Genomic DNA, 16,919 nt, shown 5'->3' with positions numbered 1-16,919 from the left:
GAATGACAGTTTTAATTATTTCTTGTCTGTTGTTTCTGTTCTTCGCATAATCAAACACTTGCCTGATGCACTTGAGAGAAGCAAATTTGATTAACATTTGACTTTTCCTGACCCTTCAATATTGAAACCAAAGTTATGAAGTAGGTAACAGCACTACCTTTTAATTGAGTGGTCTACCTTCTTTTCTCATTGTTTTCCAATCGTCCGCAGACTAGTAAGTGGACAACAAAATCACTGCTGGGTTATGAAAATATTGGTAAAACTTAAAAAATATGCATTGATTACTACTTCTTAATTAAGGTTATTACCTAGTATAAGCAAATAGTTAATAAAGATTTCATAGCATTGTGTAAAAATCCTGTGAAATATCTGTGAAGATAAAGTGTCCCAGGTAGAACAATGAACATTAAACATTTCACGTACACTGAAGACAGTGAAGACCAACCATAAAGACAGGCTTTTATCATCTTTTGAAGTAACGTTAAAGTGCTGGCTATAATTATTATAGTCATAAAGTTAACAAGTAGCTACAGGGGCGTAGCACAAAATTCTGGGCCCTGTAGAAAGGCATTCTCTATGGGGCCCCTTCCCACATCCACAGCTATTCATTCTAGCATCTTTTTGGGCCCTCCTCACATGACGGCCCTGGGTACTCAGTCCCCTTTCCACCCCTAGTCCGACACCCCTGAGTAGCTAATATAACACACCTACATGGGCTCACCAAAGATAGCTAAAACATTACGTTTCATTAAATAAATACTTTAGGCTAATAGTTAGCAAGCTATCACGAGCTAACTATGATTGTAACTTTAGGAACTTTAAGACTTTTAATGTTAGCTAGTTAACTCACTCACACTTTGGCTAGACAGCTAACATTACTTTACTGTCCAATTCAAGAAACCCCTGTTTTCAAAGTTAGCGTTAAACAAATAAAAATAACGTTATTCATAATCAGTAATTATCATAATCAGTTACTCACACTTGGCTTGACGAGCTATCCTGTCGCGTTATCATGAATCCCACTCGCTTTCTCTGCAAGACCCGCCCTCTAGCTAGGGTCATAGAATTGCGATCCTGAATATGCGGTCAGGACAAAAAGCATAAAATAAAGTGGGAGGACGCAGAAATCCTTTACAAACACACAGCAATAAATAACATGACGCTGAGACCATGAATGGCAATAAGCTTTTTATTTAAACATTAAGGCAGTGTCTTTTTTGTTTTTCATTTTTACACTGCTATCCACAAAGCTTGCTGGTGGGCATGTAGAATTTAACCATGTGAATTATTTTTTATTTTTTTGTAATACCAACCTTGAAGCAAGCCACATAAATATTTACATCTCTTCAGTTTTATATACAATCCTTGCTATTATACAGTGGGTTATAATAATAATAAAAAAAAAAATCATTATGCACAAAATGGTTGAACAATGTACTGTTTGTCAATACCCCCCACCCACCGTTTTGAGAGTCCAGGGAACACATCAGCAATCAACTTTGTCTTTTGACGTTTCAAATGATTATTTTAGAATTGTGACATGATTGAAATCAAGCAAACTGTAAGAACAAAAAACAAATGGATGCATGTTAAAAAGTTCAGTATACTTTTAAAAACAACATATTAGTCTGTCATCGGTTGAGAGAACAGCTGGATATGGCTTAGTCGGTTTACGGTCACATTCTTAAATTTCATCAGTGGATAAATGATATATACGCAAAGAGACCAATGTACAAAGCCTGGCTGTATTTTTGCCTTGTCTAATGAAATTACAAACCCTCCATCAGTCTTGATAAAAAAAAAAAAATATCACCTAAAACATGGCTAAGCTTTCTGCAGGTGCGGCATGCTGGATGCTTCACCGTTGACAGGTAGGATGAAGGAGGGAGAGGAGGTAGTCCTATAACAGTCATGTTTGTGAGAATCCACTGTGACAAAATGAACTAGAGATAAGAGAGGTAAGCAAAACCACTAAACAAGCTCAATGCCATCGCTTCAAAGTGTTCAGTCTGGGGACAGATTTCGTAACTGGTTGCACAAAGCCACAAGCCGGAAACATTTCACATCATTTACACAGAGGGTGACCTTTAAAATACTGCCGTAAAAGTGTGAGTACATGTCAACTGATGTTACATAAAAACTACCAGAACGCTTTAGAATGCCTTCCACTCGACTTCCTCAGACCGGTACAAGCACAGGGGGGTGCGATGAAGAACACTTGAACACAAGTGTCCTAGGTCTCATGGAGAGAAAAACATTTGATGCAGGCCCAGGTAAGCTGTCCTGTAATACAGCGTTGTCTTCTTTTGAAGATACATTTAATGAGTGAAACCGTTAAAAGCTGAGGCTATGATGGATTTGGAAGCAAAGAAAAAGAATGCACGGAAAAATTGCTTAAAAAAAAAAAAAAAAAGGACGTTTAATGTGCTGTCTTGTTTTCAGATTTCCCTGCATGGAAAGTATAAACCCTGACATAGGGGGCTAAAGAAAAATTGTGCGTCACTTGGTAACTTCAGTACTGTATATGTAAAATAAATGGCACTTAACACTAGGAATATCTCATAACTGTACAAAATCTGCCTGGATAAGGAGATGGGTCTCAGCTCCTCCTCTAGGCAGTAAAAGGTCAGAGGTCAGACCGTCACAACAGCTCCTAGACGGGATTCTAGCAGGCCAGCTGAAGCTGACATCGCCATGGACCAAGGGTCATAGAAAGATGGCTTTTTTTGTCACCTCTTTAATGCGAGCAAACTCCAAGTGATGCTGAGGAGTTTGCCTTTAAGCAGCTTTAAGGTTGGTCTGCACCTGCTCGAAGCGGCTTAGTCCTCGTTCACTAAAATGTGATTGTCGCTTTGAGTGCGGGAGCGATAAAGGATATCGGTGGCGAGACCAGAATAAACAGATATAGGTGTTAAAGGATACCTCCACAGTGGGATCTCTATGCTGTTCTTGAGTCCATTTTTCACCTGCCCCAGGAAACACAGATTCTTATAAATGCCAATGTGAACGGACTGACAATTAAGTGCTTAATATCCAAAAACTGTTTCAACAAACACGGACATGATTAATATAAAAACAGTGAGAAAGTGTCACTTGTTTCAGTGCCATCCATCTGGCAAATCATCTCTCCCCCTGAAGTCAACAGGCCTTCGCTGTTCCTCAGGACCCATACCCCAAATATATGACGACATCAGCAATGAACAGCATGTTTACCCTGTAAACCAATGATATAACCCTCCCCGCATAACAATCTCTGCCCCCCCTCCCCCCAAAAGATACATCATTGCAGATAACAGACAACAAATGACACCATCAAAAGTTCACCATCAAAATGTACTAAAGGTCTCAGCTCACATTCCAAACACAGGACTGGACTGACTGAATTTAAAAAAAAAAAAAGGAGCAAAAGAAAGAACCAAAACAAGAAAAAACTAAATGTTGACTCTCCTCCCCGTCGCCTCGCGCGTCTTCTTGTAGTGGTAGCAGTGCACGGGCCGCCTGCAACTGGAATTCACCGTGGAGAAGCGTGAGAGGGCCCTCGCAGCGTGGGCCGCCGCTCTCAGGTCAGATCTGCGGTCAAAATGTGTCACTAGAGCAGACCACCACCACCACCACCCCGAGTCCCTTCCACACAAGTGTCAGCACATCAGAGCGGTGCACCCAAAAGGTGCAGGTCAATGTGTCTATATTGATAAGGCCAGTGAGGGAAAAGTAGTAAACTAAAAAAAAAGAAAAAGTGATTTGTCCTTTAGAGTAGTCCTGGAGTGAATGCATACCACGTTAAGTGCAAACACACAAACACACACACACACTAACACACGGAGCAGCAGTGTCTCAGCTCGTTGCTGCTTGGCATCTCAGGTGTGTGAAAGGAGAAGAACACGATCCTTGCTTTGACGACAGATGGAGGAAATGCAGAGTGGAATGGTGTGGGGGTAGGTTAGCAGGTGTGTGTGTGTGTGTGTGTGGGTGTGTGTGTGTGTGTGTGTGTGTGTGTGGCTGCAGCAGCACAGAGTTGGTTAGCGGGTGTGGTGGTACGATCGATTTCCGGGTCACTCGCTGTCAGACAGGGTCTCGTACTGAGACATGAGCAGAGGCTTGGGCTCTTCCTCCCACGACCGGCCCTGTCCAGGCGCCGGCCCAGTGCCCTGGCCCCCCGGCTGGCCAGAGGAGGGTGAGGGAGCGGACACCGTCCCGCTAGGGAAACGCATTATCAAGGGGTTACACGGGAAGGGAGTCGGAGTTGAACCTGCAGAAAGCAGAGTGACCGAAATGTTATTATGAGTTTTTCAAGCGATCACTAACCGATAACTGTGTCGCATCACTTAACAGAAAATCAATCCGTCTCAAAGATGGGGGGTTTTCTACCTGTGGATGAAGGCCGATCCTCCCAGACACGGTTGGTAAGAGGAGTTCGTCTGTTGCAGTCTCCCTCAGAGTGGACCGAGGACACAGAGGATGGCCTCTCCCCCCCTGACAGGCCTGGTCCTGGAGATTTGGCCTTGCGCCCATTAGAGCGCCCGCTGCCCTTTGAGGACTTTCCCCCACCTGCAAACAGAGGAGGCAGAGCGTAGACCTAGTCAAACAAAACATTTCTACCCCGTCTGCAACTGCAACAGTTTGGCTGAAGAGTATACTAGTATTATTTAGTATTTTATTTGCATAGTGTAGATGAAAATGCTGATCTCAGAACTCAGAACTCAATACATGTTTTCACACGTGGCCCTAATCCTCTTCCGTACTCTTGAACTACCGTAATAAATTATTGCTTGACAATACATTTACAAAAGGCTTCATAAATGACCTACATTTCGAATTTGAATGGACTGGTAATGGGACTCATTCACCAATCGTTCTTAAGAACAAATTTGTTCTTAAACCCCACTCACGCAGTTTTCACAAAGATTCTGGCATTCACCAAAGTTTTCTTATTTGGGATTTGGGGCACTCAAGAGCACTCGTTCGCACAATTGAGAGATGACATGTTTGCCCAAAATAAGTAGTTATACCATTTTCATCACCGTTCTTATTTCAAATATATTTAATTTATTTATAATTTTGTAAGTCATTATTTTACACACAATTATACGTTTGTTTTAATACATACACACTACACTTTCGTGCTCACACTACTGCTCATTCATAAAAGCACTTTGAATTGCATTGTGTATGAATTGTGCTAGGCCTATAGACTTCATCAGTTCTGCGCCCTTCTCCGGATACAGCGTTCACTGCATGAGTAAACGCCATAGACTGTTAACGCTCTTTTATTTGCTGCTTAGTACGCACTGCTGACGCTACTACATAGGATGTCTCGTTTTTCGTTAACTTCTTGCAGCAGTACCTCCACTTCAGAATTACTAAAGTTTGTCTTTCTTTTGGAGTTGAGCCCTCCACCATCTTTGCCACGTCTTTTTTGACATTTCTCTAAGTGTGCACACGGCCCTGCCATCTTGTGCCCTTTTATGGGAATTAACGGGGCGTTTACCTGTGCTAAATGGGGGCAACAGGCACGAGCTTTCAAATTACGAAGACATTGGGATTGATCATTCTAAGAACACACCTCCCAACAATTCTGCTGTTTGAGAACACGTCGGGAATCAGACGTAGACTTTTCTTAGGGACTTAACTAACTCTTAAGAACAAATTTAAGAAAAAACTTCGGAAGATATTGGTGAATGAGGCCCATTGAGTTTAGTGGATTAAAGTAAAAAAAGATTTCCTCAGGCAGATGATGGTGTTCGAAGAGAAAAGGGCACAGTTGTGTCTGAGTCCTTAACAGCCAAGAGACCCGTGCAGGATGATCTCAGTTTAGTTGTGGGAAACTAAAGGATTCAATAAAAAGCTTGATGCAAACCCACACAGTGCCTTGAAGGTAAAACTGACAGCCTTAAATGTCACCTTAGGGAACAGAACATGCAAGACTCGATTTGGAGTAAAGAAAACAGATAAAATACAAATGTGTCTGAGGATGTTGCACCTTGTGAGAAAAAGTCTTCAACACGTCCGTCGGCTACAGGCATCTGGTTAGCAGCGTTGGATGGAGAGCGTTCCTCCGACTGATCATCGTATTTGCCCATTAAGGCCTTTCTTATAATGGCCTCCAGGCCTATTGAGTTACCAGGTGTCTCTGGAGCTGGGTGGCAGCGGACATTCATAGGTACTGTGAGAGGAAGGCGTGTTGAACAAGTTAGAAAGAGAAATGGAGTGCAAGTACAGAGAGTGCAATCGGAAGCAGGAAGAAATGGCATGAAGCCAATGATACAGCAACAAGTAAGAAGAGGGGGAAAGAAAGTAACGATAGTCACAGAAACAGTATTGAATTGTATCAGAAGGTACATGAGCAATGAAGAGACAAAACTGAGGCAAAAAGTAGAAAACACAAACAACACAAATAATGACTATGGTTGGGCATCGAGAACCGATTCCTACTTGGAATCGTTTCAAAAATTACGATTCCATCGGAATCGTTTCTTTATTGGAATCGTTTGGAGGATTTGGTTTCAAATCTGATTATAGGTTCCAAATTTAACATGCGCAAGTTTTGGTTTCTGTAGCGGCCAGGCGCTTGTTGTGGTGCAGCCATTGAGCACAGTAAGCGGTGCTCTAGTGTGGCTTTATTTTACACTGAAAAAGCCCTGTAAAACGGCAAACCACCATTGAATCAAAAAAAAAACTTTCCTCTTATTTGTGAAATAAGCACGTGACCCGTTTCAACTCCACCACTCAAAGAATCGGAATCGATAAGAACCGGAATCAAAAGGAAGAATCGGAATTGGAAACAGAATCGTTAAAATCAAAACGGTGCCCAACCCTAATGATGACAAAACCAAAGGATTCAGTATTGTCAGAAGAGTGGGAAGCCTTGTGCTGCATTCATATTCCGTCTATCCATGTGCACCACATACTGTGCCTGAAGGCTGCCCAGAGGACGGGGTTGAGAAGGAGATGCATTTCTATTAAGGCCTCTCCCAATTCTTGCACGCATCCTATGTCATAAGTGTCCTAGCAATTTTGCTCACCTGGGAACACAGGTCAAGTTAATTTCCTGTGTCAATGCCACCTTTCACACCGCCTTACGACCTTTTGCAACAGCTCTAGTGTGAGCACACGCAGTCGGGTAGAGAACAAAAAAGGTTAGTAGCTAAGAGAAACCCATGTTTAGGATTTGGGTGGGGATATGGAAAACTGCTACCTTGCCTTGGTATTTCAAAACCCTGCAATTTTGACTCCAAAGTACTTGTGCAGTACAAAACACTGTTCATTCCAGTATGTAATGCTCTGCAACTAAACAATTCAACATGTAAAGTCCAACTTGTTATGCTGGGGCTTTGGACTGCATTATACTTGAATCTAATTGTTGAGAATGACTCAGGCTTAACAATCCTTCCACGAAGGCCACTATCACAATGCTGCTCCATTACCATAGTAGGTTTATGCATGCATTGACCCTCAACATACATCCACTATGAAAGGCTGTCTTCTCATTATAAATCAATTTAATAATTGATGAGGTTTAAAGAGATTACCTGCATTCGTAGATGCCGGCATATTGAAGATCTCGGTTCCTGGCTGACCAGCATCTGAAAGTGGGAACAGGGTTTTCTTTTTAAAAGTCCATTCTCTTTTTAAAAAGCACACATAAAGGTTTTCTTCGGAAAACTATTCTTTTTAAAAAATTATTATTAAAAGATTATTTTTTGGGGGCTTTTCCCTTTATTAGATAGTGACTGTGGATAGACAGGAAAGGGGGAGAGAAAGAGAGGGGATGACACACAGCAAAGGGCTGCAGGTCGGCTGCTTACGATGGGCCAAATCAAAGAATTACAACAGATGCTAGAACTCCACGTCGATCTGCTGAGATCTCGACTGAAACATGTGGCCCTACTTCCTGTTAATACTGCTGTAGGCTCACATTGCCTGACCTATCTTCAAAGTGCTGTGTCAGCGGAAGAGGATGATCTGGCTACATCGGCTATCTATTCTGGGATGGGATGGGATGTCTGTACTTCTTCACACCAATCACAACCGTCCTGGGCGGTGCTACGCCCCGACAGCGGAGATAGGTAGCCGAGAGGGGAGGGACATCACAAACTGCCAGCAGGACAGAACTTGTGCTGAGGTCAGACTTACTGAAATCAACCTCATTTCCCACCACAGTCATCTTCTTGATCATCTCCTGTTTCTTTGACTTCACAATAGCTGAGGTGCTCTCAGTCAACTTGCTGAAGAAAGCTGGAGGCTGGGAGGTATTGGGAGGGGAACGGGAGCCCATTCTGCAGGAGAGAAAGGAGAGCCCGGTTAACACACACACTAACCAAGCCCTGTGATATTCCTATAATATACTTAGTGTAGTTTGGATGTTTAGATGCAAAATGCTGATATGTAAATATCTGTAGACAATGTATTTTTTTATGCGTTTAATTTCAGTAACTGCCATGTCCGAGCAGCATTTTCAAGTAACTGTCAACAGTTCTGCTAAAATGATTTGCAGGGCTACAAATGTTATAATAAAAATGTAAATCATCCACTCATCCAACTACTTTCTGTTGAGGGTGATGGTGGCGGCAGGCCCACCAGCTGCAATACTTCTCTTCCTTGCAGAGGAATTATACAATTACATTATATTACATTTATTTATCCAAAGCAGCTTACAATAAGTGCATTCAACCATGTGGGTACAACCCAAAAATGGCAAGAATCGTGTAAGTACAACCTTGGGATTTCCTCTACATGGAGCAATCAGATACTCTTCCCCACCCTGTCCCTCAGAGTGAACCACGACACTCTCAAAATAAGATTGTAGATAGAATTGTCTAATTGTAGCCGCTTATATTTGCAATTTAATTCTTTTGGTGAGCATCCAAGGCTGACGACCACCACAGATGAGGGTTGGAGCATTGATTGGCTGGTACATTAAGACCCCTCAATCAAGAATAATAATTGAATGATTGCATTTAACTCTCATCCTCGAGGGGGTAATATGCCACTTTGACACAAAGCAGAGAAGGAACTAAACTGGACACTTCACTCCTCAGCTGTGTCCTGAATACGACAATTAGCTGTAGTCTTTTGTTCAGCATCCTGGGAACCAGCAACTTTCTCTAAAAGCCCATTAGCTTAATCTCCAACCTCCATGCAACACAGAGGGGACCATGTATCAACTGACCATGAATCCGATCTAAAGGTGAAGCTGCCATTTATGTCTGTATATAATAGCTTGCTCGTTGTTGACAGATGTTTGCCTGCTTTGTGTCACTGAACAACTATTAAAACATTCAACCACGGGAAAAAATAATGAATTGCAGCCCTGCTAATCTAAATGTCATACAAGCTATGTCCATCATAAACTTGAACATATACAACACAGTTTGTTAGCGCTTGTGTGGAGATCCACAGCAATGTGAGCGGTTACCCTTGCTCTCCCTGTTCGTTGGAGTAGGAGGCCCCTCCCTGGACCTCAGGCTCAGAGCTGGCTCCAGCAGGAGACACTGGTTCAATGCCATCATTTGAAACACTAACAGGTGATGTCTTGGGCTGAGGAGGAGACCTGCAAAACATACAAAGGACAATACTATTACAGCATGAATTACATGTACATTGATTCATATCAATGAATCCTTGGTGAAATGTTTCAATTATAATTATTAGTAACACAGGGTTAAGGCCTAGGTAGACAGTGCCCACCCAAATTATTTAACAGATATTTTTGTTGTTCCAGAGTGAGCACGTTTGACAGCGATTCCTACCGGTCTCTGTTGCGTTCTCCACCAAGGCCCTCTGGATATCGGGACCCTTGGGCAGAGTCCTGTGAGGTGGGTGGGGGCTTGGAGGCACTGGGTGGACGGGTCAAATCCAGGACAGGTGAGCCGTGGTAGCTTTGCTGCTGCTGGCTCTGCCTGGTGTAGTCTTTAGTTATCACCTCCTGTTTACGTGAAGACATATCCATGTCAAGAATGGGACATTGTCTGGCATACATTAGGCATTAACATCCTTCAAATACCTATACTGTTCAGCACTTTAAAACCATGTAGGGATTGTGCTACAGGAATATTAAAGGCAGGGTTGGCAATAGGGATGTCACGAGAACAGATACTTGCGATACCTTCCGTTTCTAAAATGACAAAACACAGACTATGCCCATTTTTTTGAAGCACCGTAGGCACCGTTAACGACGATGCCAGTGTTAGCAGCATCAGTGCCTCTTCCGGAACTGATGGGGGCAGTATACAGTTCAGAGTGTTCCAGTCGATACATTCAGAAGTAGGAGGTCACGAACAAGTGGCCGAAGTCACGCCCTTCGACTTCCGGTACATATCTTTCGATAAACTATGAACAGAATCAAAAAAGATAGATTCTACCCGACCTAAAAAAATGGCATGTTCACTGAAAACTCACGGTCCTCTCTTCCCGATTTACGGCCCCCCTCTCTATGCTTCAAATAACTCACCGTTGACAGCTACGGCCACTGAACAGGTTACACGTTAAAGTAAACAGCCATGGCCGCTTGCTAGCTCCTCCGGTAACGTTAGCTAGCAGGTAGCATGGCGGCGTTAGCCATGGTAAGCCAGGATCACTTTACTGGCTGTGTCTCAATTGTTTTTGCGAGTAACCAACTCGGGTACTCTAGCTATATAATTTAATGTGAGTAGCTAAACGAATTTTGAAATTACATAAAATGCCCGTCCCTTGAGGCCGTGATAAATTAGCCTGAAGCTAATGCTTAGCTACCTGTTCAGGAGGAAATTAGCCAACTCGCCGTCATTTTGGGCTCTAAGCTGTCTCCATCTTTCAAATACATCTCCAATATTTGCCCGGGGTTTGTAACGTCTCTGGTCACGCAACTGTTAGAAACACTGTTTTGTTTTGCGCGGTTGTTGTTTTTTTGCACAGTACCTTTTGAAAAGATGCCTGGAAGTCTGGAATGGGTCTGGGGACACTAGTTGTTGCACTATGACCATTCATTGCACTTTATTATGTTGTTCGATTGCACAGGTTTTGTATGTCTTGTTATGACATTTTGATGATTTTTTTTTTTTTTTAAGATTATTTTTTTTGGGGCTTTTCCCTTTATTTGTAAGTGGATAGACATGAAAGGGAGAGAGAGAGGGGGGATGACACGCAGCAAAGGGCAGCAGGTCGGATTCGAACGTAGCGCCACTGCAGGACTCAGCCAACATGGGGCGAACGCTCCCACTGGGTGAGCTAGAGGCCGCCCCGATATTTTTCAAATATTTTAATAAAAAGAAGTTCATGTTTCAAGTTAAAGTACATGGAATCTTAGAAAATCCTTTTTTTTAACCGTGGTATCGAAATCGGCATCGAGAATCGTGTTATTTTACTGGTATTGGCACCAACTACTGAATTTTTGGTATCGTGACACCCCTAGTTGACAATGTTGAAAAGCTAGCAAGATTTGAAAGTAGCATCTCTTCGGGGCTCCATCTAACCACTCCCCCTGCCCTCAGGGCTCCGAACCATACACAGGCGTGCACCGCTGCTTTATAGCAGAGCGGAGAAAGGACCACAATTTTACTTAATGTCCCATTCACCGGTAAGCAAACACCTAATATTAACATACCCAATGTTTAAAACAAACATGGCTACAGAATTACAGCAGCTACAGATGCTCTTTTTCACTAATTTTTCAGAGCCCATAAGTTATTTATTGCTGTCGGGGTGTAAAGACCATTTCAAACAATATATAAAAAGTGCATATTGGAAATAGTTACTGACCCTGCCTTTAAGATATGAATATTGTTTGTTATGTTATTGTGCCTTTTATTGCCATTTGTAATGCAGTGGTTGAGCGAACTTACACTGATGTGCTGTGCCAGGGTGACCACCCTCTGGCTGCCTTTAACACAGGGGGACGGGGGCTGTTGGCCTGGAGACAGTCTCTCCTCAGACGGAGGACGGTACAGACCGTGTGGCTCCATCTTCTGCTGAGCTGTTGAACAGACACAAATGTACACCCATGCACGCACACACACGCACCAAAAGGCAAAAATCACATCCACACATGAGTAAAAGTTAGTCCATGGAGGCACAATTCAAGATCTCTTAAGTGTGCTAATAGAACATGCAGAATTCATAAATGCCTTTCCAACCATCAGGACTCATGGCGTGGATGTGCAGGTTGAACATTTCATGTAGCATCTGCACATGAAAGCTCAAAGGACAAGCTTTCCTACAACAATACTTTTTGACAATGTGTGTGTGTGTGTGTGTGTGTGTGTGTGTGTGTGTGTGTGTGTGTGTGTGTAAGCTACTTCAGATGAACTCTTTGCATAACAGACCAAGCAAGCCTAGCTTTGACCAGAAATGATGCTAAAAATTACTGGTTTTGCATCAGTGACTCATAAATGAAGAAGTCACAGAAAGTCACTTTATAACAGACGTACTCAAGACCATGTTTCCGCACTGGATATAAAAAATAAAAATAAAACAACGATCATAATGCCTTAGAGACTAGATGAATCCAATGCATTACTGTAATGAATACTAACTTAACCCAAGATAGACCCATTCATGGTAAGCCATGAATATATGAAATTATTGTTGAACCATCGTGGGAGCCTATGAGCCTACTTCAAGACCCCCCTGTGTGTCATGTATCAGTATGTGTTTTCTTACACAACTCTTGCACTACAGTATTTATCTCAGGAGTGGATGATGTAAGTGACTGTATTGACTCCCAGAGAGGACGAGTCCCCCAGAGGGACAGGATGCTGTGGTTGTTGTTGTTAGCTAGCAACGACAGAAGAGACTTTGTTCATTTCAACAAAAGCTTACAATAGCCTGCATTTCCCACGTGTCCCTGTCCACTAGTTTGTGAATGCATGCCAACATCAAGGTGATGCTGTCCTATCAATAAGTCTGCCTGGCAGTCTTGACTTCGCTACATACAAGAGTTTTTTTGTTAATCCTCATTTGAACTCAGCATGCAGTCACTTGCCCTACAGGCTTATAATTTTATTTATATATTTATATATATATATATTTTATATATATATATATATTTATATATATTTATATATATATATATATATACATACATACATACATACATACATACATACATACATACATACATACATACATACATACATACATACATACATACATACATACATACATATATATATATATATATATATATATATATATATATATATATATATATATATATATATATATATATATATATATATATATACATACATATACATACATACATACATACATACACACACACACACACACACATATACATACACACACACACACACACACACGCAGAAAGTAACAAAACAAATATCACATTCCAAATGACGGACAAACTCCCAGTGGCTTGATTGAGAGAGAGGTGTTGAGCGTTTGGCATGTGTGGGGAAAAAAATTAACAAAAAACCATCAGCATAAATTACAGTGAGCCATAAATAGGAACATGCAGAGATTTGGGGCGGGCAGAAGCTGCAGTACCCCCCTCCCCCTGGATGGCTGAACGTCTTCCACGTCTCTCCCCTTTCCCACCCTCCTCCTGTGCAACACCGGTGCTCTCTTGGGACCCCAGGGAGTCAGTTTGGTGGTTGGTAAGGCTGTCAATGAGGTTTAATGAAAGGGACTGTCACACCAGTTCTCTATTTCCTTTTAGTCATCTGGGTTACATGTGGTCATTGTCCAAAGTAGTGCCCAGCACAATGTGTTTCTAATAGGTATATTAGTATCTACAGGAAAGACATGCAGTAGTGAAGTAGAGCCACCGCATTTACAAAGTGATACAAGTGTTTGAATTACAGGCAGTCTCATTAAACATGGGTTATAAAAGCCTCCTGCAGTGAAATACCTTTTCCTGTGTCTAAAATATTCTTGTCATGCCCGCTTGCATGTGGTGAAATATTCTTTAAAGTAAGCAGCCGAATGGGAGGGAGGAGGGGTGCCACATGTTAAAGTCACATCCTCTACGAAAAGAAAATGAAAATAAGCAGCAAAGGATGTTCTGCCTTAATGTCCCACCATCTTTAGCGGTCTAAAAATTACACCTTAAAGGACACCTAGGATCTTCTTCATGGAAAATGACGTGTTGAGTTGTTACTATTTTATCAATGCGCTATCAGGGTTGTAAACTGCCTGTTCTCATTTCATCTCAGCCAGTCAGGTCCAATTTGGACAGGCTAGAGGTTTAGTTTTCCAGAGGGCACCCTTGGTGGTCTTTAAGTCTGTAAAGAAAAACTAATAATACAACTGGAAAAAAAAAGCAAAAAATTATAGCATTGAAGGAAAAATAATGTAAATGAATTGGGCTGATTTAATAATGCCAACCACCACAGCGTGCAATAGGCCACAGACTGACGGGGGAGGGTCTGGGTGATGAGGGGGGACCCTGGGATCCAGAGCGTCTTACCATCAGTGGCGCAGCTGGCAACAAGCGAGCCCGTCTCTGCCATCCCCGTTTCACAAGAAATTTGACGCATAATAATCGCGTTTATGAAGTTGGCCGCAGTCATTGTGGTCTTACCGAGTGCTCGGAGCTCTTGTTCCTGAATGGACATCGGTTTGTTTTGAGTCTTTTCCCTACTAGGTGTACCGCTTTCTCCACGGCCAGGAGGGTTATCCGATTGGGGAGGCAGCAGGTGCTGGGACCGGCCTGAAGCCGAGGGATAGGAACCTGGGTACATTCCTCCTGGGCTGGGGCAGGACAGCTTGGGGTCAGATTTACTGGAGGGCCCGTGCTGGTCCTGCACATGCTTAGGTAAACCACCTCTGGCTTTGCCTCCATCGCGACTCTGCTCTTTGGCTCCACTTGAGTCCATGGCAGGTGGGTAGGCCTCAGGGGGCACACCTGTCCTTTGGAGGTGGCCAGGGTAACCTTGGTAGCGAGCTGGCCCAGAGGACATGGACCTGGCAGGTCAAACAAAACTGGCTTAGTAAACAACACAATCCAAATGTTCTCCCTGCTGTGAACGCTTCTGTGACATTTGCTCAGGTAAATATCCCCTGTGTTGTCAATTTAAAAACAGAACTAAAATGCAGTTTACCGAAACACAGATGGGCTGGAGTGATCGCTGACAGAAAGACTCTTGCCCCCAGTGTTGTGCAGAACACTTGGCCTCTGCTGCACATTCTCCTGGGTGCGAGGAGACACTGGGGAGTGCTGGTGGCTATATGTTTGGGAGGAAGGTCTCACACTGCTGCTGCTGCTTGCCAAGCTGTGCTCTGTACCTGAAAGGGACAAAGCGATTCATTTCCCAAATGCATTAGACTTTCATAAAACTACATTTGTGCTGCCAGTATGTTACTTTTAACTTGTAAATAAAAAAGGAAAAGCCTATCTTCTCCACACCTGGTCGCCAGATTGGGGCGTGCTCCACATTTCCAAGAGACGCGCCCTTCTCTCGGTCACGCTCTCGGTCTCTGTCTCTCTCTCTGTCCCGGTCCCTTTCCCTTTCACGGTCTCTCTCTCTCTCTCTCTCTCGGTCGCGTTCACGCTCCCTCTCTCTCTCTCGTTCTCTGTCTCTCTCCCGATCCCTCTCCCTCTCTCTGTCACGTTCTCGGTCTCTTTCACGCTCACGCTCTGAAGATGCGCCTTGCATCTTGTTTATGTGCGAAGATCCAACTGTACAGAAAAAGGTAAAGAGAATTTTTTTTTGTATTAAAACGACACAGGGTGCAACATATTTAATCTGTAGGTGAGTTTGCTTTTGTGAATTGAATTGTACCAGGTGAGATGGGGGAGGTGGTGTAAGGCCTGCCAGGGAAGGTGGTGGTCCCCCCGGGAATGTAGGTGATGCGATCCATTGGGGAGCCGGCTGTCCCTGCAGAGGGAGGGACCAGGACAGGTAAGTGTGGCACCTGAGAAAGATCGATGATCCCTAGGGGACAGAAAGAACAGAAGGGTAAAGGAAACCTGATAGCTGGTCCAGATGTGTTTTGATTTAGGGGATAACAGGTAAATAAAGCATAACACTGCGTTCTAGTACTGGTCCACATGACAAAATGGCATTCTCAACTCCAACAGCCAACTGCTGATTTGTCATTGGGTTGAGGTTTTTATAGGTAATGTAACAGGTAAGTCTATACCACCTCATTCAAATGTGGAAAATGTTAAATCAACACAAAATCGGGAAAGAAATAAGTAAATGATTACAAAGCACTAAAATGAGAGAATACAATTCAATCTGATTAGATTCTTCTTTCTAGGTCACTAATGAATGATGCAAGACGTGTTCCTCTAAATACTTGCAGTTCTGGTTTTTTAATGTTTGCCATCTCATTCGGTATATTTCAACATACTGCTTACTCTACAACTCAACTTTTCAGCAACGTACATGCATTTCAATTACCTTGATTTATACATATGATTTATAAGGACAAATGGATCATAACTGCCGTTGCAAATTAGATGTATCGGACGCTTTGCCAATAGGGCTGGGCAATGTTTAAAATCATCATCACAATATTAAGAATGAGATTTTCCGATAACAATAATTTCCAATATGACAAATGTATGCGAACTGAAGTGCAAAGCAGAACTGTGGTCCACTGTTATGCCTTACATGAGGCTGAACTTCAATAACTAATTGTTAGTTTTAAATTAAAATTAGCATGGAGTCTTTAATTTGGACAATGCAATAATCATATCATTTTTATCATTACTACCCAGCTCTATTTGCCAATATAAATTAAAATGACTCAAGACAGTGACGACAACCAACCGTCAAGACGATTCCTTCTCCAGCAGCTTCCAATTACCTGTACCTTAACTGCTGCTTGATGCATCACACCAGCTGATTGCCCACAACGTGTGCCAGACAAATGCCACCCAAGCTGGGCATGCAACATGCAGCTTAAGATAAGAATCAGTAACAATCAAGTAACACAAAAATACCAAGAGATTATGACTCGAATGGCTACAG

General features: G+C 42.7%; 1 protein-coding gene across 8 annotated transcripts in view; it reads right to left on the bottom strand.

Annotated features, from left to right (window-relative positions):
• Positions 1-3,605: 3,605 nt before the first annotated feature.
• The window catches only part of ncor2 (nuclear receptor corepressor 2), a 144,080-nt gene continuing 130,766 nt past the window's right edge, over positions 3,606-16,919 (bottom strand). For 3 of the 8 annotated variants that reach the window (XM_039804615.1, XM_039804614.1, XM_039804620.1), the window contains 12 exons: positions 15,723-15,875; positions 15,347-15,619; positions 15,042-15,225; positions 14,408-14,904; positions 11,820-11,950; positions 9,750-9,925; positions 9,416-9,550; positions 8,134-8,276; positions 7,530-7,583; positions 5,981-6,163; positions 4,369-4,548; positions 4,053-4,249 (listed from right to left, as the gene is read on the bottom strand). In XM_039804615.1, the coding sequence (XP_039660549.1) occupies positions 4,053-4,249; positions 4,369-4,548; positions 5,981-6,163; positions 7,530-7,583; positions 8,134-8,276; positions 9,416-9,550; positions 9,750-9,925; positions 11,820-11,950; positions 14,408-14,904; positions 15,042-15,225; positions 15,347-15,619; positions 15,723-15,875 (2,306 nt within the window). Of the gene's footprint in view, positions 4,250-4,368; positions 4,549-5,980; positions 6,164-7,529; positions 7,584-8,133; positions 8,277-9,415; positions 9,551-9,749; positions 9,926-11,819; positions 11,951-14,407; positions 14,905-15,041; positions 15,226-15,346; positions 15,620-15,722; positions 15,876-16,919 lie in introns of all 8 variants that reach the window. The other 5 variants (XM_039804613.1, XM_039804616.1, XM_039804617.1 and 2 more) reach the window with 3 other exon arrangements.

The sequence above is a fragment of the Perca fluviatilis genome, chromosome 6, assembly GCF_010015445.1.
Source record: "Perca fluviatilis chromosome 6, GENO_Pfluv_1.0, whole genome shotgun sequence".
NCBI lineage: Eukaryota > Metazoa > Chordata > Actinopteri > Perciformes > Percidae > Perca > Perca fluviatilis.
The sequence above is the reverse complement of the archived record's forward strand: the minus strand, read 5'-3'. Positions and strand labels throughout refer to the sequence as shown.